Source organism: Chaetodon trifascialis, chromosome 14 (assembly GCF_039877785.1).
Source record: "Chaetodon trifascialis isolate fChaTrf1 chromosome 14, fChaTrf1.hap1, whole genome shotgun sequence".
Taxonomy (NCBI): Eukaryota; Metazoa; Chordata; class Actinopteri; order Chaetodontiformes; family Chaetodontidae; genus Chaetodon; species Chaetodon trifascialis.
Genome location: NC_092069.1, coordinates 17559714 through 17587534, shown reverse-complemented (window position 1 = coordinate 17587534; position 27821 = coordinate 17559714). Strand labels below are relative to the sequence as shown.

Sequence of the window (27821 nt, the reverse complement as noted above, 5' to 3'; positions counted from 1 at the left end):
CTGAAGTGTTGTCAGACATTTAAGATGTTTCCCTGTTCATGATGTCAATTTCATTTATTATGAATCTTCCATATTTAAACTCAGAATTCATGCAGTACTGAAATGTTTTTGATAGATTCTTGCTGATCCCCCTCGTATTTTATTTATCATGAGGAGAAGTAACAGGGACAAAGATAAGCTGTATGATACTGACTTTCATTCACCGGCACACAAACACAACGATGAACATATTAATGCAGTTTATTTCATTCCACTTTTTCTAAAAACAGGTTCTTTCGTAAAAACTTTTACTTCCAACTTTCCTTTCCCACGCTTCATTTTCTCTTCATCTACCATCTGACAACATCCCCTCGACCCTCTAAGACACTTTCCACAAACATCAAGAATGGTTACATGGTCATTACTGATGCACAAATGTTCCCATCTACGTTTTATATTGGAATGCAACAGGCTACAAACTACTTTGTAAATGGTGATTAATAAGTAATGAATGTACGTGATTACGTGTGGTTTAACAATGAAGACTTTGGTCTTCAGGAGAGACTTGTTTCTTCTACTCGGTGCACAGGACAGCGACTCCACGCTCATAGAAGCTGTGTGGATCTTCCTTGGTGGCGATGTCGAAGTCCACAGTGAAGATGAGATCGGACCTGGTGAAGTTCAGGTAAACGGGCAGAGTCACCTGCAATGAGAAGAAAAGTTAAACGTGATGAGCGAAGGCAAAATCTGGATTTAACACCATCTTTAGGTATTTCTCAAACTCATCTCTGCAGACTATTTTATAGAAAGATGAACAGTTCTGTATCTCCTTCATACCATGTTTCTCTTCTCAGCGCTGCTTTGCTTGATCCAGCGGAGCTGAGTGAGAGGCAGCTCAGTGGAGATGGAGGTGGACAGAGACAGCTTGTTGTTGGCACAAGTAGCTCCCTGCAGTTTCAGACCTGGGAGAAACAGCGACCACGTTGGACATTAGAAAGTTGAATTTTACAGATCTCAACTGTTACTGTGAGTATTTGCCAGGACCTATTCTTTAGCTATCCTGTCTTTTTAATTCTGTAATTTTTGCAATTCTCAACTCAATATATACCTCTACTGTCGCACTGCCACAATTTAACATTGTTATGCAACTCCTGTCTACAGCAGAAGACGAGTCTGACCTTTGATGCCGAAGCTGCAGGCATCCAGTGTGGCTCCCTGGGCGGTGGTGACATTGACCTCCAGACACAGCTCTTCCAGAGACCAGCTGTTGGCCTGGGCCACATACTGGCGGGTAGCGGTGATGTAAGCCTCTGGCACAAACAGGCTGCCGAGGCACACGTGGATGTTCTGGAGAAGGAGGAGAAAAGGAAAACGGCAGTACTGTGAGTGGCTCTGTCAATTTCCAAAGGAACACTATTAAAAAGTCACAGGTTGTTGAATGCCGATGCTTGATACTACAGTACCTTCAGTTCCTTGGCACCCCCACTGGCAGCTCCCTGGGAGATCTGCTGCAGCTGCTTGATTCGCTCACTGAAGTCTGCCACCCACTGGATCACAGTCATGGAGACTGGAACGGTGTACCGACACCAGCTGCGAGGGAGGATGCCTGGGGAGAAGAAAAACCAGTGTGTACCAGTTATTCCCTCAAAGTATAATCTGTTCGTGGACATCTTGTTGGTGAAGACTGACAATGACTGACAAGTATCTAGTGATTTCCCTGTTAAACCTTCAAAAGGTGAGAAAGTACCTTTAACAAGGTCACTGATGAGCGTGCGCAGGTAGTTGGTCTGCTTCTTCTTGCCCTCGCACACCTGCACCACATCGGACAGATCCTGACGGACCTCCTGCAGCATCTTGACACCCATCTTCACCTCACGCTCAAAGAACCGGAACAGTGGGTCCTGGCATTTGTGTGTTTGGACAAAGAAGACATGAAATCAAATACAGAAGCTTGGCTGATTTACGCCGCAAGTCAAGCAGAGACATTTAAAACATAAAAAAATGATCAACATAGCAGTGAATGCCAAGGATGTTGTACAGCTTCTTGAAGACAACAGAATATCTTAGGCCCGTCCCATGAAGTCTGCTTTCCAACCACCTTTCCTCTCATTTCTGCATTACCTTGATGTTCTCCACTGTGCGTTTGAGTGGATTGACCATTTGGGGCATGAGCTGCAGCCAGTTGCAGGCAGTGGTGTGGAGGGTCCTCATCCAGGCCGGCTGGGCATCAGATGTGGACGAAGTGCGCTCCTTCTTCTCCGTCTCATAGGCAAGGTCATCCTCATCCTCCAACATCTGCATTTTCAGCATCTTACCCATCATGTCAGTGGCTGCGCAGCCCGGCAGAGGGGGCGAGTGAGCGGGAAGGGAGGTGGAAGACAAGGCCATGGTGGGAGGTAGGGGGAGAAGAAATTAATAGTGGAACAAAGAAACAAACAGTTTACCTCGAGGGTGTGTTAATATAAGCTTTGTTTTCATAAAAAACAAAAAGGAGTGGTGCCATACAAACAAATTAGGACTACACTGGGTAGGACAGAAGACACACAAGGCTTCAGGCAATATTTCCATTAAATGTAACATTGAACAGACTTCCAAAGAGGATAAATGAACGGCATTCCTGACTGACTGGATCTGTAAAAGAAATAAACATAACTGATGTGGGGAGATGGGTCTGAGAGACAAACTAAAGGGTGGAAGAGAGGATGATGGAGAGGGGGAGTATGGCAGGTGGTCAAAGGGGCGGATGCTTTGGCAGCCAGGATTGTGGGAGTTTGGAGGAGGAAATCAATCTGACAAAACGGGGGGGGGGGGGATGTGGCTGAGGGGAGGGGAAGGTGTGTGGCTCTTTTGAATCCTAATCTGAGGTTGAAGTGGAGGTAATATTTTAGCAAAGCGACATGATGGCTGTGAAATACAGCTGCTGGAGGGTGAGGAGACACACACCCGTCCTTTGGGCAGAGCGATGCGTGATGGCTACCACTACACAGCTAAACTGCAGGACCACGATACACAAGACTGCAAGTAGGAGCTACAGTGATACCATAGAAAACTAACAGGTGAGGTGAGGATGAGAGATTAGCAGAGGGAGCACATATTCTTTGGCACCATACACACAGTATTCTGTCCAAAGCGGACACTTTGGGCAGAAAACTGTTGCACCGAGACACCCTGTCAAAATAAATGTTAAGACACTAAAACAGAGAGAGAGAGATGGTTAATGATCGGCCCTGTGAAAACATGAAATCTGAAGAGATGGGCTGAGGAAGAAGAATCAGGAAGTGTTGTCTTCCAGTGACCGTGACACCACAGTGCAGGTGACTGAGATGACCGGATGTGGCGTACCCTGAGTGGTGAGCAAGACCTTCTCGGCGTTGCTGGGCAAGCCGAGCCAAGATGGAGTCTGGGTGTCGGGGAGCATCTCTACCCAGTGCATGAACTCCTCACGTCTGCAACACATCAGAATCAACATTTTTAAACCAGTTCAGCTCATCAGGAAATCATTCTTTGACTATGAATAACCTGGAGTACACTTGTGTGAGACCATCATACTAACCGAATGCCGTCGGGCATCTTGATGTCCTTGTGCCCGTCAACCTTGAGAGCCAGTTTGAACTCGCTGTCGAAGCTTCCCTTGGTGAAGATGCGTTCCAGGAAGGTGTTGAGCAGACGCTGGTCAAACTCATTGTCAATGCGGCCACCATAGATGGACAGGGCCATCAGGGTTTTCAGAGCCGCCCAGGGGATCTTGTCTGGTGCAATATTCTGACGACCCTGTGAGTGTACAGAAGAAGTGTATAAATACATGCACTGTTGAGATAAGTTTCTACTGACAGCACATAATTCTCTTGCAGACACATTTAAAACACCGTTATGATTTCTGAAATAATCTCCAACCTTGGCAGTGTCATCCAGCCAGGTGTCAACAGTGTCACAGGCAGAGCGGAGGTCAGACTCTCCAAACTCGTATTTCTTGGACCAGCCCAGTGGTGCATAGCGCAGACGCTCCTGAATGACTGCATGGAACCACGCCAGCAGGAAGTAGAGACGAGCACGCTCGTTGGGAGCCTGTGGAAGCGCAGTAAATAAAGTACTTAAGATAGCAAACGTGGAGGAAGTGTGCAGACAGCATTGATGGTAACGACTGAGCTTTTGGTGTTGAGTATGTGTTGGTCCAGAAGTCCAGATGAAGTTACCTTGCACATGCGAGCCACAGGGATGCTGCTGAAGGTTCTGAGCATGTTGGCCTTGACACCAGGAGGAGGCTCAAACACAAAGATACGACCAGCGCGAAGCAGATTCACCGGCACCTGGCAGGAAAACACAGTACTGAGACTTTGAGGGAAAAAACAGGAGCCTTGGGGCTCGAAGAAGTGTCACAGAAGTTTTCATTATCAAGATTATGAAATGCTGGAAATGCGGTTTACCTTGGGGTTGATCTCCATCGTCAGGAAAAGCCTGAAGCTGGAATGAGGCTGCATGGAGTGGAGCTTCTTTTCTAGCTGCATCAACCATCCGGGGGCAAGGTGGACGTTCTCCAACATCACCCACCTGCAGGATGAACACCAGTCAGCACAAAACCAGTGTGCATGCACAGAAAATACACAGAAGAAACATTACCCACCTGCCAGACTTGACAGCGGTGTTGATGTCTCTGTCTGCTTTATTGAAGCCCTCAGCCGAACCTGTGGACAGCATGAGCACACAAACATTTATCAACAATATCCTCAGTGAACTTTCGGCTTGAGGATCTTATTTGTGTGTGAAAACTATGACCTTATTCCCTCCTTACCAATAGAGATGGAGGTGATTTGTTTGTTCTGCTCAGCAGCCAAATCTCTGACCAGTCCGCTGGCATCATAACCGGGTACAGAACACATCAGCACTGGAGTGCTGGGCTTCACCTACAGACACAAGAGAGCAAAGTCAGCCGCAGGCTCAACAACACTGTGGCAGACGCCTCTGGAGGGAAAAATTATTGGAGAAATATTGGTTTCCTACCTCGTTATCCACGATATTAGCCAAGTCAAGAGGCTGCTCGATGATGTTCATGAAGCTCTCTCCCAAAACCTTTGAGACAAAAATGTGCGACATGGCCAGCAGACGGTCGAGGCGGAAGGCCTGAATCAGCAACAACTGGTGCACTGCCTGGCCAATGGGAGCTGAACAGGGAAGAGCAGAGCAGGTCACGTATACAGAATATATAGATCATAATATCTGCTTGGCCTTAATGTTTATGCATAAGTCTATACACTCACTTGACTGCTTCTCCTCTGACCACAGGTAAGGAACAGCCAGCTCGGGAGTGTTGCTCTCAATCCACATGAAGAATTGCTGAAGGGCAAAACAAAACAAAGAGATAGCATCACTGGTACATTTGGATTAAATGAAAGGCATTTGATAAGAGGCCTACTTATAAATTATATAAATATTATAAAGTTTGTTTATATACAGCTTGTGTTTAATTATCACAACTGTATCTGTCAAAACTCACCTCATCAGCTTTAACTTTGTCCACCAAGTCACTGAAAGCTGGCAGGCGGCTGAGGCGGACCATGGCCTCGCTCTGCTCTGTGGTCAGACCTTTCACTTTAGGCAGTGCCGTGCCAGTCAGAACGATCTCTTTACCACGCAGGTAGTGCTGGAACTCGGCATCATATGACGGCTCACTGGAAAATTGAAATGATTTAGATTCATGTTGTTTCATGTAATACCACTACTGGGGGCACATTACTGTAATTGATCTTACCTGGTCATGCCCTTAAGGCTGATCTTAGCCAGCAGCATGGCAAAGGTGATGTGATCCTGGTGCAGCATACCTCTGGCGGCTCTGTTGAACACCACCTACATAAAAAAGATATAAGAAGATTATGTCTGTTACGATCACAACACCACAGAAAAGAGTCTCTTTGTTTTCAAAATGTGCGGTTCAAACCTGGAAGAGGTCCTTGGTGAGAACACTGAGTCTCTGTGAATGATCGCTGATGCTCTTCAGGTTGGGGTTCTCATACAGCACAGTGTGGTAGGTATCCAGGAAAAAGTGAAGGGAGTACTGGTACAGGAAGTGCATCTGGAGCACAACACAAAAAAGGATTTGTAATCCTGATTTACAAGTGTGCACATATTGGACAGCATAAAAATATTACTTATAGTTTGTGTAATATAGAGCTTTTATGTTTATATGCATGTGCCTAGTGTTCGGGAGATCAATAAAAAAAAAACTGTCCAGACCTGGTTGAGAGCCTCCATGGTGAAGTAGATGCTGCTGCAGGCAGAGGACAGAGACAGGTACTGCTGTGACACAGCCTCCACCTCTGCCATGACAATATCAGTCTCTTCCACCTTCCTGGTCACCTCCGCTGCCTCCTTCTTCAAGTTCTCCAGCGTGGTGATGATGGTGTCATCGTCAAGGATACGGCCTTTGACCTCATTGAGGGCCTGCAACAGGGATTTTTCCAGCTGACGCAGACGGAGCTGGAACTCGCCTACAAGAGACAGGAAGAGTTGGCTTTTTCATTTCTCTGAACTCTTTTCTGAATTATCCCGCACCCCTGTCAGTGTTCATCATCATCCCCAGCTGTGCCCTCTCATCGTGTTACCACATCTCTTTTTTCTGTCTCACCCTGCAGTTTGAGGAGGTCGGAGCGTTTCTCATCCACATCAGGCCTCTCAGCCTTTAGGACCTCGTTGAGACACTGGCTCTGAAGGCTGCTGCGTGTCACAGTGAAGTTGACAAATGTAACACGGGAACACAAATCTGGTGGGAACTCGACCTGCACACACACACGCACACACAAATAAAAGAGATGAACTTCTTTGTACAATTTCAATGAGGGAAATACTCCGTTTAGACTTTGTTACTGTATTTCTCTAATAGTCTTACATTATCCATTGATTAAACCTGACAGTATACTCACCGTTGGGTCTCGTGTAGAAAGGAAGATGACAAACGATGGTGACAGATCGATGTCCTGGTCACCCAGCGTGATGAGGACACGTCCTCCAGTCCTGCGGACCTCCCTGTTCAGCACTGGGTTTAGGATGGGGTCGTAACTTTCAACATCCTTAAGGACAAAGACAGAATAAATTACTATAAATAAACAAATCCTTGCAAATACGAGGGCAAATGCACGATAAAATGTCGGCAGCATTAAGTAGCTGTTCGTACCTGGACCAGCAGTGGGTTTCCAAAACGCAAAGCACTCTCCAGGTTCTTCCTGAAGGCATCATCCAGGAAGCTGGTTCTGGTGATCTTGCGGTCTTTGTACTCATTCATTATAAACTCTGTGGCCTGGCCTGATGGATCGATGATTAGCGGGTACCTAGAGAGCGTAATTGTGTAGGATAGATCAACATGGGAAGTGAAATCAGCTTGAGGCTAATTACTATTAATCAGCATTTTCAGCACTTTAAAAAAAAAAAAACAGATGAGAAAGACACCGACCTGTTGAACCTCTTGAGCATGATGGCGTTCTCAGTGCAGAGGTCATCAGCTGGGAGGGAGTTGGCTTGCCAACGAAGCCTCTCGTCAGCATTGGACAGGTACTCTGTTCTGGCAATGTCCGTACGGAACTGGGAGGAACAAATATGACACCACAGGAGTTTAGAATAATACATGTCATCTGACACAAAATACAAAGCATATGGCTGTGTATATGGGAGGATATGTGGCAGAGGATATCTGTTATCATCGTTCGTTGGCTGCTGGCAATAATATGATCAAAAACAACATTTGGTTTGTGTATTGGAGCTTTAACTACCTGAATGTTGGCCTGCTGCAGGTGGTGAGACCAAGTAGTGAACAGGTTCTGTCTCATCTGCTGTTCAAAGTAGCCGGCATAGGTGATGAAAGCAGCGGACAGCAGACAGTCTCCAGCAATGGTGGACATCTGGTTCTTGAAGGTCTCGCTGGTCTTCTCCCAGCGGTCCCGTTCAGCTGACAGGCTCTTCAGCAGGGCTGTGCTGCGATTCACCTGAGAGGCGAGAGCAGGAGTTCAGAAAAATGCTGCAAAATACTTTGAACTGGATTAAAAGAGACAGACACAGAAGGGACTAAACAGTGTTACCTTCGCCTCGACTGCTGCCAGGTCTGCCTTGATGGCCTGAGCCTCTGAGATGAGGACGGCATACTCCTCCTTGTAGCGAGCGATGCTAGCCTCCAAGTCTCTGATCATCTGTTCCACCTCCTCTGCCTTCGTCTTGTTGTCCTTGGCATCATCCTCAAGCTTCTGCAGTTCATTACGCAGAGGCTCCACGCGCTTCAGCATGTCGGCATAATTAAGCTAAGGGAAGGGTACAACATATTACATATTAAAGGAGTACTCTCTACCCACTTGTCATTTTCACTTTCATATGGTTTAGGCTTTCTCACCTGAGCAATGGCCCATTTCACCATAGGTCCACAGGCCAGAGATGCCCTGTTGACTTGGTCATAGTTGTAGCTTGGGTTGGAGAGGTAGTTTTTCTTCATTTTCTCACGGATGGAGTCGCTGGATAAAGTAGAAACAGTCCAAGACGTCAGAATACAGCAGCACTCTGCACTGTCAAATACTACGATGTGAAGAGTGGAACAATTATCATGAATCACGGGAAATGAAACACTGCACAGGATCATTGAAATTTTAATTGGGTGGGGAGGAGGTGCAATTTCTACCATCTTCGCTGCAAGGGATGCAAACCACAAACAAGGACAGCATCGTTGTTACCATCAGCTCAGTGTCTGATTCAGGAAACCTAAATTAAATTCTGATCACAGGTGCCACTTGATTGACATACTGATTGATTAATATCATTTGTGCTTCCATTAAGGACGCCGGTACCTCATGTCCTCAGAGGAAAAGTTGACTATGCTGCTGATGAAATTGTCCCTGATAATAACTTGTCTGATTTTTTTCCAGTCACTGGTCTCCTCGCCCAGCATAAGGCAGATAGACTCCAGGGCCAGCTTGACTGCAGCTGGGGGATTGGTCATAGCCCGCACTTCTACTAGGTGCTGCCGCTTAATAGAGCTCACAGCTGGTTAGGGGGAAGGAATAATGTGTTTTAAAGATAGAAGTAGAAAGAGGAAATGGAGAATATGGAGCATGTAGGGCAAAAGAGGGAGAAATTTGAAAGAAAGATTGAAAAGTCAGAGAGAGACAGAGAAAGAGAGGGAGAGAGCTTTAGTACACAATTGCAGAATAAATTCTTCCATATTTCACCTGATCTCTTCAGCAGAGAAGTTAACAATAGTCGGGATGAAGTTCTCCCTCATGATGATGGATCGGATCTGCTTCCAGTCGGTCGTGCTCTCTCCCAGGAGCAAGCAGATGGACTCGAGGGCCAGCTTCACGGCCGCGGGTGGATTGGCCATGGAACGCACCTCCACCAGGTGCTGCTTCTTAATGGACTTAACGGCTATCAACATCAGGTGAACAAGGATGTGATTATGACAAGGAAGGGCCAGTGATGAAGGGAGGATGCAGGTAAAGATAAAGGTGTCAATTGGAAGCCCTTGCACTTGAAGTGATTATGAGATAATATTGTAAGATAAAATGGAAAATGTTAAAGAAAGGCAGGTACAGGTCAACAATCCTTTGGCATATCTGTAGCATAACACACATTGTAATGCATTACATAGTTCTGTTGTTGTGTATGATCTGTTCCATCAAATGCACTACAAAGACTGCTGTGAGATAATCTTCTGTACCATTCTGAGCCTCAATAACAGCAGGCTCCACTTGGTCCAAGTCCTGCTTGACACTCAGCTGTTTGTCCTTGATGACCTCCTGCTGCTTGTACACAGCTTCCTGGATCTCCTGGCTCATCACCTGAAATCACAATCGTAACAGTATAGTTTGATGCATCGGTTCATCCAGACATGCAATGCAGGGCTACAGGGATCACTGCACAACACACGAAGAGGTTAGGTTTGTCTTTAAGAAGAAGAAAAAACAATTCAATTCCCTCCTGTGTACCTTTTTCTTTTCTGCCTCCTGCTGGTCTTTGACCATCTTCTTCAGCTTGTCATTGGCAGCGGCGTTCTTTGCCTCCAACTCCTGGCTCTTGATTCTCAGGTCACGACGAAGCTCCTCCACCTTGACGAGGAAGCGTAAGTACAATCAGGGAGTCAGACAAGTGCAAGCACTGACAAAAATGACAGCGTCAGGGTTTTTGGAGGCCAGCTCTTGTCAGGTTTTGAGAAACAGGTGCAACAAAATGCATCTATGCAGCACATTGAATTAAATAAAATACAAAATTACTGTACCTGATCTACAGTCTCCTTAATCTTGCGGAGACCAACGTTGAGGTGCATCTGCTGCTCCTCCAGCTCACTGCGTTTCTCATTGAACAGGTTGGCATACTGGTTGATGAAGTCGAGGTAGTGACGAGGAGTGATAGCCATCGTGTGACCACCGCGCTTAGCCAGACGGTTGTTGGCCTGTGTTGAGCGTGACATATGAAGTATGCATTAGCTAAATGTATTAACTCGGTTTTACAGGATTTCCACGTGCCACATTTCTTTTAAAGCAAACCTCATTACCCACCACTGTAAACCTGTAAACAACATCTGTACCTGGTGCAGTGTCTGGTGTACGAACACACAGCCGTTGACGATAGCCTCGCGGTGGGACGGTGGCTGGGGCAGTTTGTCGTAGACGATGGGCATGTAGTCTGGCACCTTGTAGTTTGGTTTCTCCAGATCCATCTTGCTGGTGAACTCCTTACCCACCTGATACAGGGCCTCTGTGGACCAGTCTCCAAACCAGTTCAGCACACACCTAACACAAAGAAACACCATCATGTAGTTGTAACATAGAATGTGCTTTTGTATGCTTTCAGCCTGCCAGGGGCTGCACATGAAAAATAGCCTATATAGCTAAATCTGGCCCAATTATTGCTCCTTCTCAAATAACATAAACACAACATAGTAGTATCTACTCCCTGTTTGTCAGTGTTGTGATCAATGAATTCAAATGTGTCTGCGTACCTGTTGAAGAGGGCGGGAGATGTGGCCGCCCTGTCCTTCAGGCCCTCTGATGAGGGGTTCATGGTGAAAACAACATGGAGGTTCCTGATAACCTGGCTGGTGAACCACTTGTACAGCTCCTCGTGTGTGTCGAGCATCAGGCCCTCTTTCTGGGCTCCCTCCTTACACTGAGTCATCAGAGTGGCATACTCATCTCCCTCAAACAGGCCAGGAACCTACACAGAACAGGCACCATCAATATGTTAGAAAGCAGAAAACCCAAATAGAGATCTCAGAAAACTAAAAGGCAGTATGTTCATGTTGTTCCCCAATGAACTGTTGGAACTACAACAGATCATGATGGCAGTTACCTCTCCGTTGGCCAGCAATGTGTTCATTCTCTCAAGGAAACCAGAATCCAGCACATTGGACTCATCCATGATGAAGGCAATCTTCTCGTTCTTACAACCTGAGCGACGCAACACTGTACGCAGGTCCTCATCGAAGTCCTCTCCAGTGTATTTCCTGTGTACCTGAAAACACACATACAAAAATCAATACATCAACACAGACTTGCAATTGTAGTAATATGGCCCAAAGTATCTTCAGATGTGTTGTACCAACCTTGATCTGGTACACACTGAGTCCGTTCATCCAGGCTACGAAGCGAGACAGAGTCGTCTTTCCTGCTCCACTCACTCCGATCAACAGGAGATGACCCTGAGGCTGACGGAAGATTCTGGAGGAGGATGAACAGTTTTAAAATTTACTAAAAAACTATTATTCCAGACCTAAAATTCTCATTTCTACCCTAACACGACATGAGAAGTCAGTCAGCAGGTCACACAGCTGTTACTCACCTGTCAATTCTGAGGACGTGATCCAGCACCTCATTGAAGAGCACCAGAGGGACGTCCAGCTCCTCCTCATAGAAGACCTTCAGACGGGCCTTCACGTAGTCCCTCAGCTCCTCCTGCTCCACTGGGATATAGTCCTGCATTCACAAACAATAAACTCAGTGAAAACAGAGATCAAACAGGTGGCCAGTTCTCAATATTTCAGCATAATTACCAAAGCAGGAATATCACAGCATGATTGGTCTGTTTCTGGTTTACCTTGGAGAGCCAGTTGCTGTAGAGGATCGGCCTGTTGAGCCCCTTCTCCTTATCAATGTTGGGGAAATGTTTGAGAGCGACCATGTCGATGTTTTCATCTGTCCACCTTCTCTCTTCATCACCAACCAGCCTGGAAAAATGGATTAAGACAAACCACATGATCACCAAAAACATCATTCTTCATACATACTTTTTTACTGCATTTATTGAGTGGCACATTATCAGAATGATCAGTTAGTCTAAACAGACAGATAAATAAACAAACAAACAAAGTAACTAACTATATCAACACAAGAGTAGGTAAAAATAGTCTTCTCTTTGATTTGTAAAGCTCAGCCTCTCACCTGTCCTGGAAGAGACGGAGAGCTTCATGGGCCCAGATGCGGATGAGCCCCTCCACAGGTAGAGTCTCGAGTGGCCGTAGTGCCTCAAAGATCCCCCTCACCCAGCGGGTCATTTCTCTGGGAGAGTAGATGTAGTGAGGTTGGGTGTCCTGGGTGAAGCGCTCCTGAAGGGAAAAGAGATTGAAATTACTTGCATGAACAAATTAATAATAGTGTGACTGAAAACAAATGAAAAATGTTTGTATGCTAGTTTCCTGTGACACTATTCAGTAAGCTTGATATAGATATTTAGTAATTCCCTTACCTGAGACATGGTGTAGAACTCAACCATCGCAGCAGTAAGAGGCTCCGCATAAGTACGCAGAGACGGGATGAGGCGCAGCATGGCACGGTTGAAGGTTCCATAAATCTGGGTTAGTGAGGCTGGACCTGGATAGTCCACGTACACCACAGGGACGTGACGCAGGAACCTAGAAACAGCACAACACAACATGGTCACTGCTCTTCATATGAAATATTTCTTTTGCATATTAATTTTTTCTGTTCGGTCATGGTATCATATTATGGTTCTGTTCAGGTGTAGAGTTTGAGAACTGTACCTGTGTGTGAGAGGCTTTCTGCCAGGGTCAGTGGGAGGATTACAAGCTCCGACAAACTGGATCCTCTCCAATTTGACCCAAGTCTGGTCTGAGGTGCGGTAGAAACCACCATGTTCCACCATCTGCAAAGACAACAGTACTTATCACTGGACTGTATTCAACACATGAGGAGGAACAACAAATTTCACTCTGCCTTGATTTCAGTTTGCACGGTCCCATAAAATAGCACTGCAGCAAATGAGACAAGGAAAGCTAGTGTAAACAGTATATCATACCTGTCTGATGAAAGAGATGACTCGCTGTGTGCCATACTTGTCCATGTCCGGCAGATTGATCTCATCACAGAACAACACCAGCCACTTGCCGAGCTGGACGGGGGCGAGGACCACACCGTTGGGGGTGCGGCGGTACTCGCAGTAATGATCGAAGGTCTTCAGCAGCAGCTCTGGGGTGGTGGCACTGGAGAAGTTCAGACCCACAACCTGGTAGAGAGTTAGAAGAAAAATGGGAAAACATAATGACAATGACAAAATCTTTCCCAATTTTAACCCCATTAAAAATAAAACGATTACAACTTCTCAGTTCCGTGGTCACGTTTAACTGATTTTCTAGATTTATTATCAGTCTTTCATCCAGATTCTCACCTCCATATCAGGCAATGCTCTGAGGGCGCTGAACAGAGTCATGGTCTTTCCGGAGCCGGGTGGTCCACACAGCACCAGTGGTTTGTGCTCTGCCAGCCACGTGTAAAGCAAAGCCTCATGACGAACAGTATCCAGGGTGGGAACCACGACATCGGGGGATGCCACCTTGTGGGTCTCCACCTCAATCTGAGGCACCTTGCCCTGCCAGGACTGCCACTCACCCGAGATGCACACCTGCACGATGCAAAGAAAGCGGCACTATGGTCATTCTGAAATTACGAGACTGCAGTAGTTTGTTTGATTCTCTGTATCTGCAAGTCAGTGAAAGCAAATATTTTCTTTTAAATGCACAGTTAACAGTAAGAGGCTGTACCTCGTAGTCAATGATAGGGACATTGGGAGCAGCGGGGAGGGCTACAGTGGTGATGCGACGGATGTATTCTCCAAGCTCAGCCCTCATCTTCAGCCGTCCATCACCGGAGAATGACCACAGCACAGCGTAGATCAGATATTTCTGGAGAAAGATAATGCCACAAAATTGATCAGTTTTAAGAAAATGCATATTCTTTGCAGTGCTTAAGTCCCAAGTTGATATAACAACAACAAATCATGTACAGTATGCTTCTTTTGGTCATATGGAGAGCAGAAAGCAGAACATTACCTGCATGTACTTTTCCAGCTGGTCAATGGGCATGGGGAAGTCAGGGTGGTTGTTGTTGTAGAGCGCCACGTTACGGCACGCCTGGTGCAGCATCGAGAACAGGGAACCCATGCAGCGCAGGCGGGTGAAGTCCATGATGTGCTCCATCTTTGAGGCATGCTCTAAGGCCTTGATCACCAGGCCTGTGGAGGTGAAGTAAGGCTGCAGGATAGCTGCAGCATCACGCTGGATCTAGTGTGAAATATGTAACAGAATATCAGTTAAGAAGAAATGTTGCAAAATATCCCTCTTGGATGAATTGATACACATTTTCCTCACTTCAAAGGTCTTATTTTTTTCTCATTATGCGTTTTCTTCCTTTAATTCACCTGCAGCATTGGTGACGCAGTCTCTTCCTCGTCATCTGTGCCCTTCCTCTGGCGCTGAGCTTCATCCTCTCCCTCGTCCAATGGGATGCTGCGAATGCGGGCCAGGAAGTTGTTGAAGATCATGTCAGTGCTGAGGACATCCTCACTGAACCAGACCATACCACAGCGAGACACAGTGGCCAGGGTGGCATACTTCAGGTCCTGTACTTCAAACATTACACGCACCTAGAGAGAGGGAGAGAATAATTACAAGTCAATGCAGCAAGCTTTCCTCAGCTTCTGTTTTTGTCCCATTAAAGTCTAATAATGAGACAAACACAAACATTTGTCTTTGAAGTGCTGTGCTCTTACGTTTGGTGGCAAACTGAGACGCTCTCCATTGGGCAGGGTGAGCAGCTTGTTGTCGTCCAGGACTGAGTTAAGATTTTCAACCCACTCGGGGTCAACGTCACCATCGAAGATGATCCACTGACGCTTTTGCAGTTCACCTCGAACGTTGTCAATGATCCTGAAATGCAAAAGAAATGTCATTCCCAAAAAGTCCAAATTGGCAAAATAAAGATCAATTGAGTTGATTTGTAAACTTAACAAAGAAATGTGTTTCAGAGCTCACTTCCTGAGGATGTGTGTGAACAAGCCATCGGTCCATTCACGGGTGTTGGGGTCCAGGGTTCCATACAGGTGGTCCTTGCTGATGGCCTTGGGGTCGATGATGTGGGCCACACCCTCAATACCCTCCAGCCTCTCCAGGGCCTTGAGCAGCACCCTCCATGCCATGGTCTTCCCACTACCTGAGGGTCCCACCATCATCAGACCGTGGTTGATCTGTGTGATCTGGTACAGCTGGAGCACCTGAAAGAGGATTACAGATTTTCAGAAAAGTACAGTGACTAATCACAATGCAAGCAGGGCACTCAATAAGATGTATGTTCACTTTATTTAGCTACATACCTTCTCCACCCACATGCTGCCCACATCGTCACCATCTCCATAGGTGAGGTACATCTCTGCACAGACTTTCTTCAGCTCCTCCCTCAGAGCAGTCATCTCTCCACGCTGGTACTGGACTCCAGGGAAGACGTCTGACAGCAGGCTGAACAGCAGAGGGATATCCTCTGCCACCAGCTTGGGGACCATGGTTTCGCACACACTCTGGATCAGGATCTACAGTAACAAGACACAGACTGAGTGAAATAACTGTACAAGCTCCTAAAATTTTGAGCTGGATTCTAAAATCTGCCAGAGCTGCCATTCATAATAATAACAATATATAATTTTCTATACCTCCTGTTCGGGGAGGTTCTCAGCGATTTCATTCTCATCAACCACCTCTCCGCGCTCTAGCTTCTCCTTTTTGATCCTCTGGATGCGCTCACGCTTGACATTACCAGCGCTGATGAGCACGCTCTTCAGAGCTCGGAGGCCGAAATCGTAGTGACTCTGGGATGACAGCTGCTCATCACACAGTCTGAAACAGAGGGAAGGGATGAACTCAAGAGAAGAAAAGCTCACAAATTTCTCTCAAAGCTACATTTTTCTGAAACAGTACATACTTGAAGAAGGGCACAATCTTCTTGGCGAGGATCTCGGCTGTACGGAAACCTTGAGAGTACAGCATGACCTGGGCGATGAGCTGGCGGTCGGGCTTGGTCATGGCCAAGCTGCGGAACAGCTTCTTCAGATTATCGGGCAGGTTGGAGCGGCCAGCGTAGCCAGGATTCATGGTGATGAAGATAGCCATGTCTGGACTGACCTTCACCTGCTTGTTCAGGAGCTCTGTGGTGACTGGCACACCTGAGGGCGTGGCAGATATGTAGTTATTTACAATGCAGTTGCCACGTAAAATAAAATTTAAGGACAATTTTTCTCTGTTCTGTGAAACGATTTCCAAAATGAAAACAGCATTTCTCTCCTTTTTGGCAACTGGTGTTTAAAGATACTAAGCACAGTCTCTTTATTATAACAACTAAGTTTCCACACGTATAACGTACTCCTGTCTCTGTTGGGGTTGCTGTGCTCCCTCAAGGCCACCTGGATGTACTGGACCTGCTGGGAGACAGCGGAGAGCATTCTCTCCTCCAGACGGTTAAACTCATCGAAGCAGCCCCATGCTCCCACCTGGCAAAGACCCACAAAGATTCGACCCATGGCCTAAAAAAAAGAAAGAGTCACAACTTGTGAGTGCAAGAACCAATATAAGAAGCTGCCACATCCTTTAATAGAAAGCAAATGATAGCTGAAAGAGTCTGAATGTGTTTGTGCACCTGGAAATCGAATGTTTCATCACAGTTGAAGACCAGGACAAAGCGGCCCAGCTGATGACCCAGAGCTTTCACTGACTCAGTCTTCCCTGTGCCAGCAGGACCTAAACAGACAACAAAATCAGTGAAGCTGATTGTTTCATATGTAAATCTGTACTTTTCTTAAAAATCTACATCTCCATTGATTATTTGTGTGTGTGTACAAAAAAAGCTTCTGTACCGAATGGTGAGCCTCCAAGACGGGCCTCCAGAGCCTGCGTCATGGTGAGATAGCAACGGTCTGTCAGTGGGGTCTGGACGAGTTTGTCCTGAACACCCAAGTATTCGAAGCCATAGTTGAACTTGGCATTGGCCATCTGAATGGACAGCTGCTGCAGGACATCTGTCTGCTTGGGGTCAAAATAGAAGCGCATCTGGCTGAGCCAGTCAAACGACTTCGGGTTGTCGATCTTGTCTTTGATCAGAGTCCTGGTCACATCACGTTGGTGCACAAGCTCGGTGATCTAAGGTGGAGCAAAAGAGGGATTTCAGATACACTTTCTCATCAGACATCATTCTTTAAAAATGTATATAAAAATATTCCCTCTGACCAGGTGCTCCAGTTTCCTCCTGCGGAGTGGAGGCTGCTCCATCAGCACAGTGTCAGCCAACACGTTGAGGGTTGCCTCCACGTTTGACAGCACTCCCTGCATGGGTGTCATGTCTCCCCCACCAGAGATGGTGGTCAAGGCGGATTCAATGTTCTCAGACCAGGCAATCTGAGTGGACAAGACCACCAGCTGGGCCTGAAAAGAGGAAACCGATCAAGTAAAATTACATCAACACGTTGACTGATTTCCATGGATGTTGAATGATTAATTGTGTGTACCATAAAAGCTCTCAACACCAACCTGATAACGATCGATCCAGTTGATGTACTGACTCAGGTCAACGGCTGTGCCCTTGTTGAAGGAAGTGACCTCTGTGACAGACTCAGCTAGCAGCTTGGCCAGTGTCACCCTCATCTCCTTCTCCACCAGCGTCAGCCACTCGTTAATCTTGGGGTGCTCTGTGATGGAGACTGGTGTCTTGTAGAGAATCTCTTCACCCTCACGGGAGGAGATTCCCAGCACCACAGTGTTGTCCTCGTTGAGCAAGATGCTGGAAACACCAGCAAACATCTTTTTGAAGTGCTTCTGCAGTTTGGCCACATTCTTGCTGTTTCCGATGATTTCCAACAGGTCCTCGTCTCCCACGAAGTAAAACCTGGAAACAGGAAGAGTGTGATGGATCAATTAAGGACAGTGAACGAATGTACGAATCAGTTTTGTAAGCTTTGCGTTTTAAATGCACACTGACAACAGTGCACAGTTCCTTTTTTCCCGCGTCATCTTCTTACCTGGGGAATGAGGATCGTTCTCTCTCCAGGTATTCTCCGAGGGCTTTCTGGATTTTCCCCAGAAGGTCAGCCAGTCGCTCCAGAGACCTTTGCACTCCCTGTATGTTCAGCACATCCATCACTAAGGGAGACTTTGACACCTTCTTCATCAGTGCCAAGAACTCTGTGCTGATACTGTGGAATAAACATATAGATTAATTAAAGATGGTTCTAGTAGAAAACACTGTTACAGCAGCAACTTCTTTTCATTTACCTCTGGAATCTCTGGGTTTCTACAGGCAGCAGATGTTTGATGTCAGCGCTGCCGGTGAAGATACCTTCCAGATAGACCCAGCGACGCTGGACATCAATCCAAACGTCAAACAGAGCCATGATGCGATTCAGCTTGTCCTCCCAGCTCAGGGCGTCTTCCTCAAACACCTGGGAGAAAGAAAGAAGAGGAGCATGGTGTTGATGCAGTTCTGAAAACTTAAGATATTTGTGCAGAATACAACATGTCATTGTTTACCTTGTAGTATGGAGACAACTTCATGGCAGACACACTGTTGATATGTTCTTTGACCTTGTTGAAGAGGTCGTCCCAGCCTCTAATCAGACGACACTTGTTCTGGTAGTTCACCAGGTCGAGCTCGTACGAGTTCCACACTTCACGGATCTGAGGACCAAACACCACAGAATAATTAATAAAAGGTCAACAAGCCAGAGTAAATTTTAATAATTTGGATTGGAAGCTGTGCAGGAATTGTACTATGAGGATCACAACTACACTGCATAATCTCTTCAGGGCATTTCTCTTTACCTGTTTGAGGAACTCCTCCAAAGCCATCTCTCCCTGGGCTACCAGGAGAACGTCCTTCACCACCATCTCATTCTTCTGCAGATCCACATCCCAGATCTGTCCCAGGGTCAGCTCTGACAGGACCCAGTTCACATGCAAACGCTTCATCAGCTGCTTCCAGTGGCGGTCCTTCAGAGCCTCTGATTTCAGCTCAATCACCAACATGTTAACCTGGTGAGCGGAAGAAACGGGGAGGGAATTTAACAAACCATTTGTAAGTTTTCCTCGGAGTCAAACTTTGTGCTCAGTGGGAAACACTAGCTGACCTTGAGGTATCCTTTAAGCAGCCTCTGGACATACTCATAGGAGGCATACTGTCTCAGCCTTGCTTGGAAGTTCTTCAGCTGGTTCAAAAGAGCATCCAGACTCTGACGAAGCTACGAACACAAAACAGCAACAGTTATACTAAGGATTTCACAAATAAAGAGAGATTCAATGACCTGAATGATTACTGTTGATCTGTTACCTTGCGAGGCTGCACGGACACCCACGGCTGCTCTTTCATCTGGTCGATCTGCTCCCAGACCTTTGACAGCTCAGACCAAACCTCCTTCAGGTCATGCAGCTCCTCCAGTGCCACCTACAGCCCAGAGAGAACCAGAGTCAAGAGAAATGTTTTCTTTTTTTGTTAGGCATCGCTAAGGTTTTGGAACATCTAATAAAGTAAAGATAAGAGCTGTAACTTGTGCACAATGGGTTTAAACATTCCAAACGACATCTGTGAGATGTTTACTGTTACTTGATTTTTGACTTTAAGTGCTGTTATGTGAAGGTTTGCTGGCATTACCTGCACTCTCTCTTCACTTCCGCTGAGCAGGCCAGTGTCAGTGAGCTCCAGAGCTTCTTTGGCTCGGGCACACTTCTCCCTTTCATCCTTCAGACGGCCAAAGTTGCCCTCATAGATCGTCAGAGATTGAAGAGCCTCCTCTGGACGCAGGTTACCCTGATGAAACAAATTACAAGTTAGACAAGTTAAATAAAAAAAAAAAACTGACTGTGCTGGATGATGCATTTCCAATCTCATTAGATATTTCATTTCTCTTACAGCAACTGGTTTTGTCTTCTCCCAGTCATTCAGCAAGTCAGTGGTGCGGTTTTCCACAGCTTTGTCCTCCTGGACGATCTTCATCTGCAGGTTGGCCACCTGCTGCTGGATGGCAGTATCCTTGCGCTTCATGATGTCACTGAACGCACCCCATTCGCCTTCGATGTTGTCAATGTAGAGCCAAGATGGAGGGAACTGGAATCTCTGCTTCTCCAGCAGACGTTGGCCATTACGGAACAACTACGGGTAAAAGGAGGGAGAAGCTGATTAAACTCTAAATTGACGGTCTTAAAGCAAAGAAGGCAGGAAAGGATACTGAATGTTTTAGAGCACTTACGTCCACATTTTTCTCAAACTGTTTGATCTTGCGCTTCAGAGTCTGGACATATGTTATGAAGTTGACAGCATCTGAGGTGCTCGCCGTGTCCACAGAATGTTGCTCCAGTTCTTGACGGGACTATTAAGGAAACGGAAAAACAAATGTGATGAGAAAAAAAACTGTTCATAGAATAATCTCCTCAAATGTCAGTCAAAAGAAATCTTCCTCATATTATGCGTTACCTTGGAGATCTGGGCATGGAAGTCCTGCATGTTCTGGCCGAGCATCTGCCCAAACTTGCTGAGCACTTCTTTGTGCCAGGAGTCATACTTCAAGTTCACCTTGGACTGAACCTGTTGTCAAGGACAAACACAAATATTTAGTGAAAGGCAAACAGACATACCTTCACCGCAAATGATGGAACAGAAAAAAAACATTATAAATAAAAATATACCTTTTGAATTTTTTACAATACCAAGAACTGTAGGTCATTACCTTGCCATAGTCGATGACCACAGGTCCGAACTCTTTCCGTGTCTCTGCGTTGTCAAAGGTTCCACGTGCTTTACGGATCTGGACCAACAGTGCCTGCCACTTGGTGAGGTCTTCGCCCAGACGGTTGTAGATGTTCTCAGCCTGCATGTCCCACAAGCACTGGTACTGCAGCCACACCTGTTTAACAGGGGTAACAAAGAAAAGAGATGAATACTCACAAACTAATGTAAATGATAAGGTATGTAAAGAAGAAAAAATTGACATTTTTTAAATCTGTTCCTCAAACAAAGTAATCCTATCAGCAGTAAACCTGAAGTACGACACCACATTTTTTTGTGTTGCTACATAAACATGACTCTTACCTTGACATACTGCTCCACCTCATTGACAATGTCTTCCACTGCATTGTAGGCCTCTTCTAAGGCTGCAGGACCATCTGGCATCCTGGTCAGGGCATTTCTGTAGAACTTCTCCTCCTCTGATAGCTCGTAGTGGACTCCCACCTAATGAAGAAGGACGGATTATCCTATCTGTTCTAGAATTAAACATAATTCAACATAACATTCAAAGTGGCTTGTTTCTTCATCATTCATCAACACAGACATTCTGTCATGCATTCTTTTTCATGGCTTTCTGCAGTGGGAATCACGGCCCTATTACTCAGACCGTTCAGACATCGCTACCTGGTATCTCTGGCTCTGGATCCTGGGAAGGGAAAGGATGACCATCTTCCAGGCAAACATCTCCTGGTAGAGCTTGTAGCGACAGTCTTCAATAGGTGGGTTCAGGTAGATCACCTGGTTTGTAATCCTCAGCTCATGAACAACATTCTGGGGAGAGAAAATAACAGAACAGTAAGTCAACTGTGTCCAGAAATACATACTTTTTTAAGTGATGTATAATCCTTAAAACAAAACACAACATAAGGCAAGAAAGAGTCACTACATTCACAATGTCTACCTTGATCTTGGGTTCTCCTCCAGGTTTGTGGCTCACTTGTGGAGCCTCTGTGTCCATGTCCACATCAGCTTTGTCCTCTACCTGGCCACGGAGGACCTGGGTCCAGGCCTTAAGGCCAGCCTGCAGACGCACTCCCAGGATACGCTCAATCTAAGAAAACAAAAATCAATCCTGTTAAAAAACCATTCAAGCTGGCCCTGTGATAAAAGAAACAAAGCTTCTCATATTGTTGTTTTGTGGCGCTGACCTCAATGTCAAGTTTGTTGACCCAGATAGGCAGGTTGGAATAGGAGTGGAGATTCAGGTCGTCCACAGCCTTCTGGACTCGGTTGAGGATGTCACTGAAGGTCTTGTGATCGAACATGCAAGTGTCCAGAGAGCGGACCTCAAGATCAATTTTCTCCTCAATCAGTAAGAGATCGTCCACCTGGAAAACAACAAAGAGCAGGAAAAAAACAAATTAGAATTAAAATCTGCACCAATTTAACAATAGCACTTCTAAAATGACTCTGAGTAAGTGTCTGTATTTATGCGGGATGTATATAAATGTTTTATGGTGACAGCTCCTCCACACTGACCTTCTCCTGGAAGTTGAAGACCGTCTCAGCCAGCCTCTGAACATAAGGGTCCAGCTTGTAGGACTCCCAGACCAGAGTGATGCCTTCAGTAACGAGAGCCTGAACCTCTTTCTTCAGCCCAGCCACCAGCAGGGAGATGGAGGACCTCTCCTCCACCTTCTCACAAGTGCGCTCATAGGTGCGCACACTCTCGATCAAAGAGATGGCAAACGGGTACAGCTGGTTAGCTTGGTGGGCTTTGTTGACAATGGCCAAAGGAACACGGAAGCTCAACCACTTGAGGTTGCGGACCTCTTTGGACAAGGTGATGATCTCTGGGAGGAAGTTGACTTTAAGCTTGAGCATGTTTCCGGTTCGTCCACGGGCACGAGTGCTCTCAATTGTGAAGATGCGGCCAGACACGCCAAGGTTACGCTGCTGCACCTGATTTACAAAAGAAAGGCATAACACATATTTACAACAGAACAAGAGTTGACAAACATGCATTGTAAGAATTTTAAGTATTTGAAAAAAATGTCAAAAAGTAAGATTAAAAATATTATATTTATGTCTGTGATCAGCTCCATACCTTGCGAGCCCAGTCATCAAATATCTCTTGAGTATTGAGTTTAGCTCTGAAGCTATCTCCATCCTGCTTCAGCTTAAGCCCCTCCACATGGTTCTCCCAGCCTTTTCCCAGCACATCCTCCACTCTTTTCATATAAGCAGTCAGCTGACGGTCGATCTGCTTGGCCCAGATGATGGAGCCGGACACAGGCGGCAGGTCTCGGACATGGCTCATCTTACAGGCCTGGCTCTGAGGATACTGCACTTTGAACTTGTCATGCAGTGACTCAATGTCATCTTTCACACGCTGGATGAGCTGCGTCTGGTACTCCCGGATAGCGCCACGGATGTGGGGACGCACAAAGAGAGCATTGAAGCGGGAGAAGATGCGGAACATCTCGTTGGCGTTCTTGGCGGTTCCCAGCTGATCACGCAGGCGGGCAGTGATACGGGTCTCCACGCGGTCGATGCGTTCATCATAACGCTTCATGGCGGCTTCCCAGGCCTCCATGCCTTCCTTCGACACATCCAAGCCATCGACCTCTTTGACATTCTCATATGCCAGGTTGACTTCCTCGATAGCATTGGCATCGGCAGCATCAAAGAGAACTCCAGCTACCTTCATGTCTTGAGGCTCAACTGTCTCTCCAGGTGCATGTTGAGGCACGGCAGACACCTGGAGACAAAAGGATAACAGAACAATTTATCAAACAAGTGTTGGTGAAACCAGACAGCAATCACTATTTTGTCAGGATCTACAGGAAAACAACATTATAATGATCATGAAATAAGCAATGGCAAGTATGGCCATCACAGACGCTGACTGTGCTTTACCTGAGGCCTCAGCACACGGACGATGACAGCCCTCAGCTGCTCGTGCTGCCTTCTGAAACGTCTCATGTGATCCAGGCGTGACTGGAGCTTCCTGTGGGCGGGGCTCAAACGCCACACCATTTTCAGGTTCTCCTCTCTCTTTCTCTTCACGATGTCCCTCAGCAGCACCTGCAGTTTCTCATACTCATCCTCCCAGGTCTGGAACACCTCGAAACATGCCACCATCACCTGAATACAGAAGTTTAAAGGACATTTATGAAGACATATAGGATTGTGGTGGCTCAAGAACGAACATATATCTGGGAAAAAATACATTTATTTAGTTCACGCTACAACTCGACCACACCAACCTTTTCAAATTCCTCGTAGGCAACATGCATGAGCTTCCTGGTGCCCAACACCTTGAGGAGCTGGGAGCTCAAGTCCCTGGAGATGGCCTCTACCAAGCGCAGTGCTCTCTGGATTGGGTACTTGGTGTTCCTAATCTTTTTCAAGTGAGTGAAAATGGCCATCAGGGCCTGGCGGATCTTATCGAGCTCCGAAGCAGAAAGCAGGTCATTGAGAGGGAAGTCCTTCATCAGAGGATTGTAGTCATTAACAGTTTCCACAGCCTGTTTCAGACCTGTGAGAAGCAGAGTGAGGACAAACAATTAATCACACTGAGTTCAGGAATACATGCAAAGTAAAGGCAGTAGATGTAAAACAAGCCAAAGAAAAGCTGTTTGAACTGGTTACCACTCACCAGTGTCTGTGTCAAAGCTGACAGTGGCGTGGAAACGTTTTCCGTGTTTGAGGATGTCCAGTGTGAGCAGAACCTCGGGGCTCTCTCTCTTCTCCTGAATCCTGTTGAGGGCTCTCTCCAGATTCAGCCAGAAACTGATCTCCTGCAAGGCTGTGCCAGATGCTGGGTCACGATCGAGCTTTGTCACCTGATAAAAGTACAAGTGGAGGAGATAAATAAAACCAGTGGTGAGTGTAAGAAAGAAAAATATTTTTCCATAGAACTGTGATTATGTCAAGTCTAATAGCATTGTTTTGTTTAAATTTGAGACAGAAATTTGCGAATGCCTCTTACCTTTTGGATCTCCCTGATCCAGCGGTTGACTCCAGACTGCAGCTGGTTAAGGAAGGTTGGGTCCTCCACTTTGTCACCAAAGTCTGTGACCTTGGGCTTCTCCCCACGCTCATAGCACTGCTTGGCGATGTTTGTAATGATGGGGTGGATGAGCAGGCTGATCTCAGGAATCTCAATGTTCTGCTGCAAGTGGAGAAGGCCCATCTCCAACTCAGCAATCTTTTTCTCCACTGAGGGAGCCATCTTATCCCCATCCCTAGAGGGTTAGGACACAGATTATATTCCAGTTGAATTATCTGCCAATGTTACAGAATTCCTCCATGCTGAGTTAATGATTCAGCTTGAGATGAAAGGTTTTATCAGAAGACACATTTTGAGGATTACCTGTCTGCCTTGCCAGACTCGCGGATGTAGGACTTGAAGAAAGGAGAGACAGCATTGCTGATGAAGGAATGAAGCGTCTCGTAGGGAGAATCCTCACTCAAGGTCAGAACTCGAACTTGGGTTGATATGGGCTTGTCTGCATCAATGACGCCCGTCCTCTTGATCAAAGCCAAGCTGTAGTGGAAGAAAGAGTGAAGACATTCATAGTTCAGAATTAACAGAAAGTACGTGGAAGCATGGAGTGTTATCAATAAAATGTTAAAATGATCTGTTATAGTGCAGGTTATACGAAGAAAGGGAGTTTTCCCCAGTTTTACTCATGTAAAAAGAAGTGCAGTACATGCATCATTTACCTGTTTGACTTGAGCCCATAGTGTATGTCAATGCTAATGTTATAAGTGATGCACTCCTTCTCCTCTTCTCCTTCATCTCCAACGTCCTCTGTGAAGAACCAATCAAAAAAATCATGATCAATGAGTGTCTGCAACAGCCATTTTCCACCCTGAAACCAAATGATAAGATCCTCTACACTAACAAGTAAAATGTGGGACAGTATTACCAAGTCGATGTTTGGCATCACCATGTGATACCGATAGCCAAAACATAGTAGATCCCTTTCTTAGGCAAGGCAAGGCAAATTTATTTGTATAGCACAATTCATACACCAGGCAATTCAAAGTGCTATACAGAAGCATAAAAATACATTAAAATCATACATTTCAAAGAATGAGGAAAGAAAGGAAGAAAATTACAATTACAATTAGCCATGTTCCAGTATGATGACAAGTGCAATTTTATTCCATCCGTCTACATCACCACCCTCCTTTACAAGTGAGGTCATGGCTTGTAGGAAATCAGCAGGAACTGCACTCTGCACTCTGCGCACTGCAGCATCAGTATCCTTTAAGTGAAACCATGGATAGGATGGCGCAGCCGCTATCTAGCTGGGAATATAAAAACCGTCAGGCTCAGATTCAGTAGCTGGTCATGTGCAGTATCAAGGGATCAAGGTTCAGCACTTTTAAAACTTAAGTGGCTCTGAGGCCCAGACTAAATCTGCCTGGAAGAAACTGAGGAGAATAAGTTCATTGAAACGAGCTTGTTCACATGATAAAACCCAAAGAAGGTGCACACAACATGACTTGTAGCTACTACAGAGGATTCATTCTTTGCCTTTGTTCAAATAAGGGCTTGTGGATTTATTAGCGCTGAATGTGCTTTACAGATAAATCGCTAGCAGCACTGACTTGTATAATAGTCTACACTGCCACGGCAAAATGTACATTGACTGCAGTTTACGGTAACTAATATTACACCTTAACATGACAGCTAATGTCAACACTGAGCATCTCAGCAGACTTTAGCATTAGCTCTGTTTTCTCTTCCCCACCCAGTGTGGCGCAGTCGCCTTACAATTTAGCATTGTCATGCATAGAAATAGCAAGATAGGTTAACATTGTAATGTAGCCGGTTGTAAAAATAATGCTAACTAGCTCACACACACCGTTAACTTAGTTATCTTAGATTGGGTTTAAAGACATTTGGCTGGTGACGAATGCAACAGCTCGAGTTACAGATATGTTGCGTTCATACAAACGGACCACTGAATTGTCCTGTCAGTCAAATGTTAGCTAGCTTCTTCCTATGTGTACCTTTGAGTGTGCTTCTCTCGACCAGGATGGTGTGAATTTGGGGATCAGCCAGAAATTTGCGCATCTGCTCCACGGCGCTCTTCTCCTCCAGGGCGGTTTCCAGTGAGGCCGGGGCCTCTCCGCCATCTTCCAGGAGCAGCGGTACCAATTTCCGAACGTGCTTCTGCAGCACCGAAGTATCGGCGACCGTCTGGACGGCCGACACCTCCATGGTGCCGGAGTTTTCCTCCGTCCCCCCTCCGTCAGACATGCTTCAAGGTGGTCACCGAGGACCCGTCGCGACGTGAAAGTGAACAAAGAAACGAGGCTACCGCTGTCTCAGAGGCTGCACTGTCTGCCGAGCTGGTCAACTCAGTGCCGCTGTCAAAACGCCGCAATTGTTTCCGTCAAGTTTATTAGCGGAATGAATTGTGGTACTTGTAGTTTAATAGGAACGAGTGTTTCGCTAGACTATGCATGCCAACAACTTCAATACCCACAATGCAATGGAACGAATCACTTTTTTTCTCTTTTTGTTTTAACCGTGTCTGACAGATAGGGGGAGAAAGGGAGTTGTCTCCAATGATGCAGCAATAAATCGAGAAATCCACATCATCTTTTACAACAAAGTTGTTAAAAACAAAAAGATAAATCTTTAATAATGGTGTTAGTAATTCAGTGAAAATATAATGTTAAAAATGACAATTACATCTGTCACAATGTGACTGGTGATAGCATAACTGCACTTTCTGCAGACTCATGCTATCAAGAATTAATGATTCATTAATTTTCTGTATTACTTTCACATATTTTCACAAACCT

General features: G+C 45.9%; 1 protein-coding gene across 1 annotated transcript; it reads right to left on the bottom strand.

The window, feature by feature from the left end:
• Positions 1-222: 222 nt before the first annotated feature.
• Positions 223-27392, bottom strand: dync1h1 (dynein, cytoplasmic 1, heavy chain 1). The gene is made up of 78 exons (XM_070979791.1): positions 27021-27392; positions 25722-25809; positions 25369-25542; positions 24985-25240; positions 24652-24838; positions 24260-24531; positions 23910-24137; positions 23098-23751; positions 22530-22952; positions 22199-22378; positions 21952-22101; positions 21675-21821; positions 21354-21494; positions 20992-21168; positions 20739-20849; positions 20515-20634; positions 20178-20417; positions 19920-20075; positions 19599-19712; positions 19399-19509; positions 19094-19303; positions 18803-18949; positions 18548-18714; positions 18295-18468; positions 17807-18161; positions 17507-17701; positions 17137-17419; positions 16920-17020; positions 16647-16806; positions 16209-16449; positions 15940-16123; positions 15607-15819; positions 15269-15507; positions 15007-15163; positions 14656-14880; positions 14288-14518; positions 14000-14140; positions 13627-13860; positions 13258-13464; positions 12983-13104; positions 12688-12853; positions 12384-12547; positions 12040-12169; positions 11785-11918; positions 11549-11663; positions 11296-11457; positions 10946-11160; positions 10532-10736; positions 10223-10396; positions 9933-10052; positions 9665-9785; positions 9177-9372; positions 8348-8465; positions 8043-8258; positions 7737-7949; positions 7421-7548; positions 7145-7298; positions 6894-7040; positions 6599-6749; positions 6208-6461; positions 5912-6046; positions 5726-5820; positions 5471-5645; positions 5235-5310; positions 4978-5138; positions 4769-4880; positions 4601-4661; positions 4404-4527; positions 4173-4286; positions 3874-4044; positions 3533-3750; positions 3322-3425; positions 2101-2309; positions 1727-1880; positions 1443-1585; positions 1158-1326; positions 817-941; positions 223-682 (listed from the first exon to the last, which is right to left on the bottom strand). Exons 1-78 carry the CDS (start codon positions 27268-27270, stop codon positions 554-556), a joined length of 13923 nt encoding a protein of 4640 aa, XP_070835892.1. The 5' UTR covers positions 27271-27392; the 3' UTR covers positions 223-553.
• Between the last annotated feature and the right edge of the window lie 429 nt (positions 27393-27821).

Bases quoted from the DNA above. Each gene is read 5' to 3' on its own strand.
- dync1h1 (XM_070979791.1), bottom strand. From the start codon at position 27,270: ATGTCTGACGGAGGGGGGACGGAGGAAAACTCCGGCACCATGGAGGTG. The intron at 24,839-24,984 runs GTAAGAGGCATT...TACTTTTATCAG, and splicing joins GGATCAGGGAGATCCAAAAG to GTGACAAAGCTCGATCGTGA. The intron at 22,379-22,529 runs GTCAGTGTGGAG...GTTGTTTTCCAG, and splicing joins TCTTCAACTTCCAGGAGAAG to GTGGACGATCTCTTACTGAT.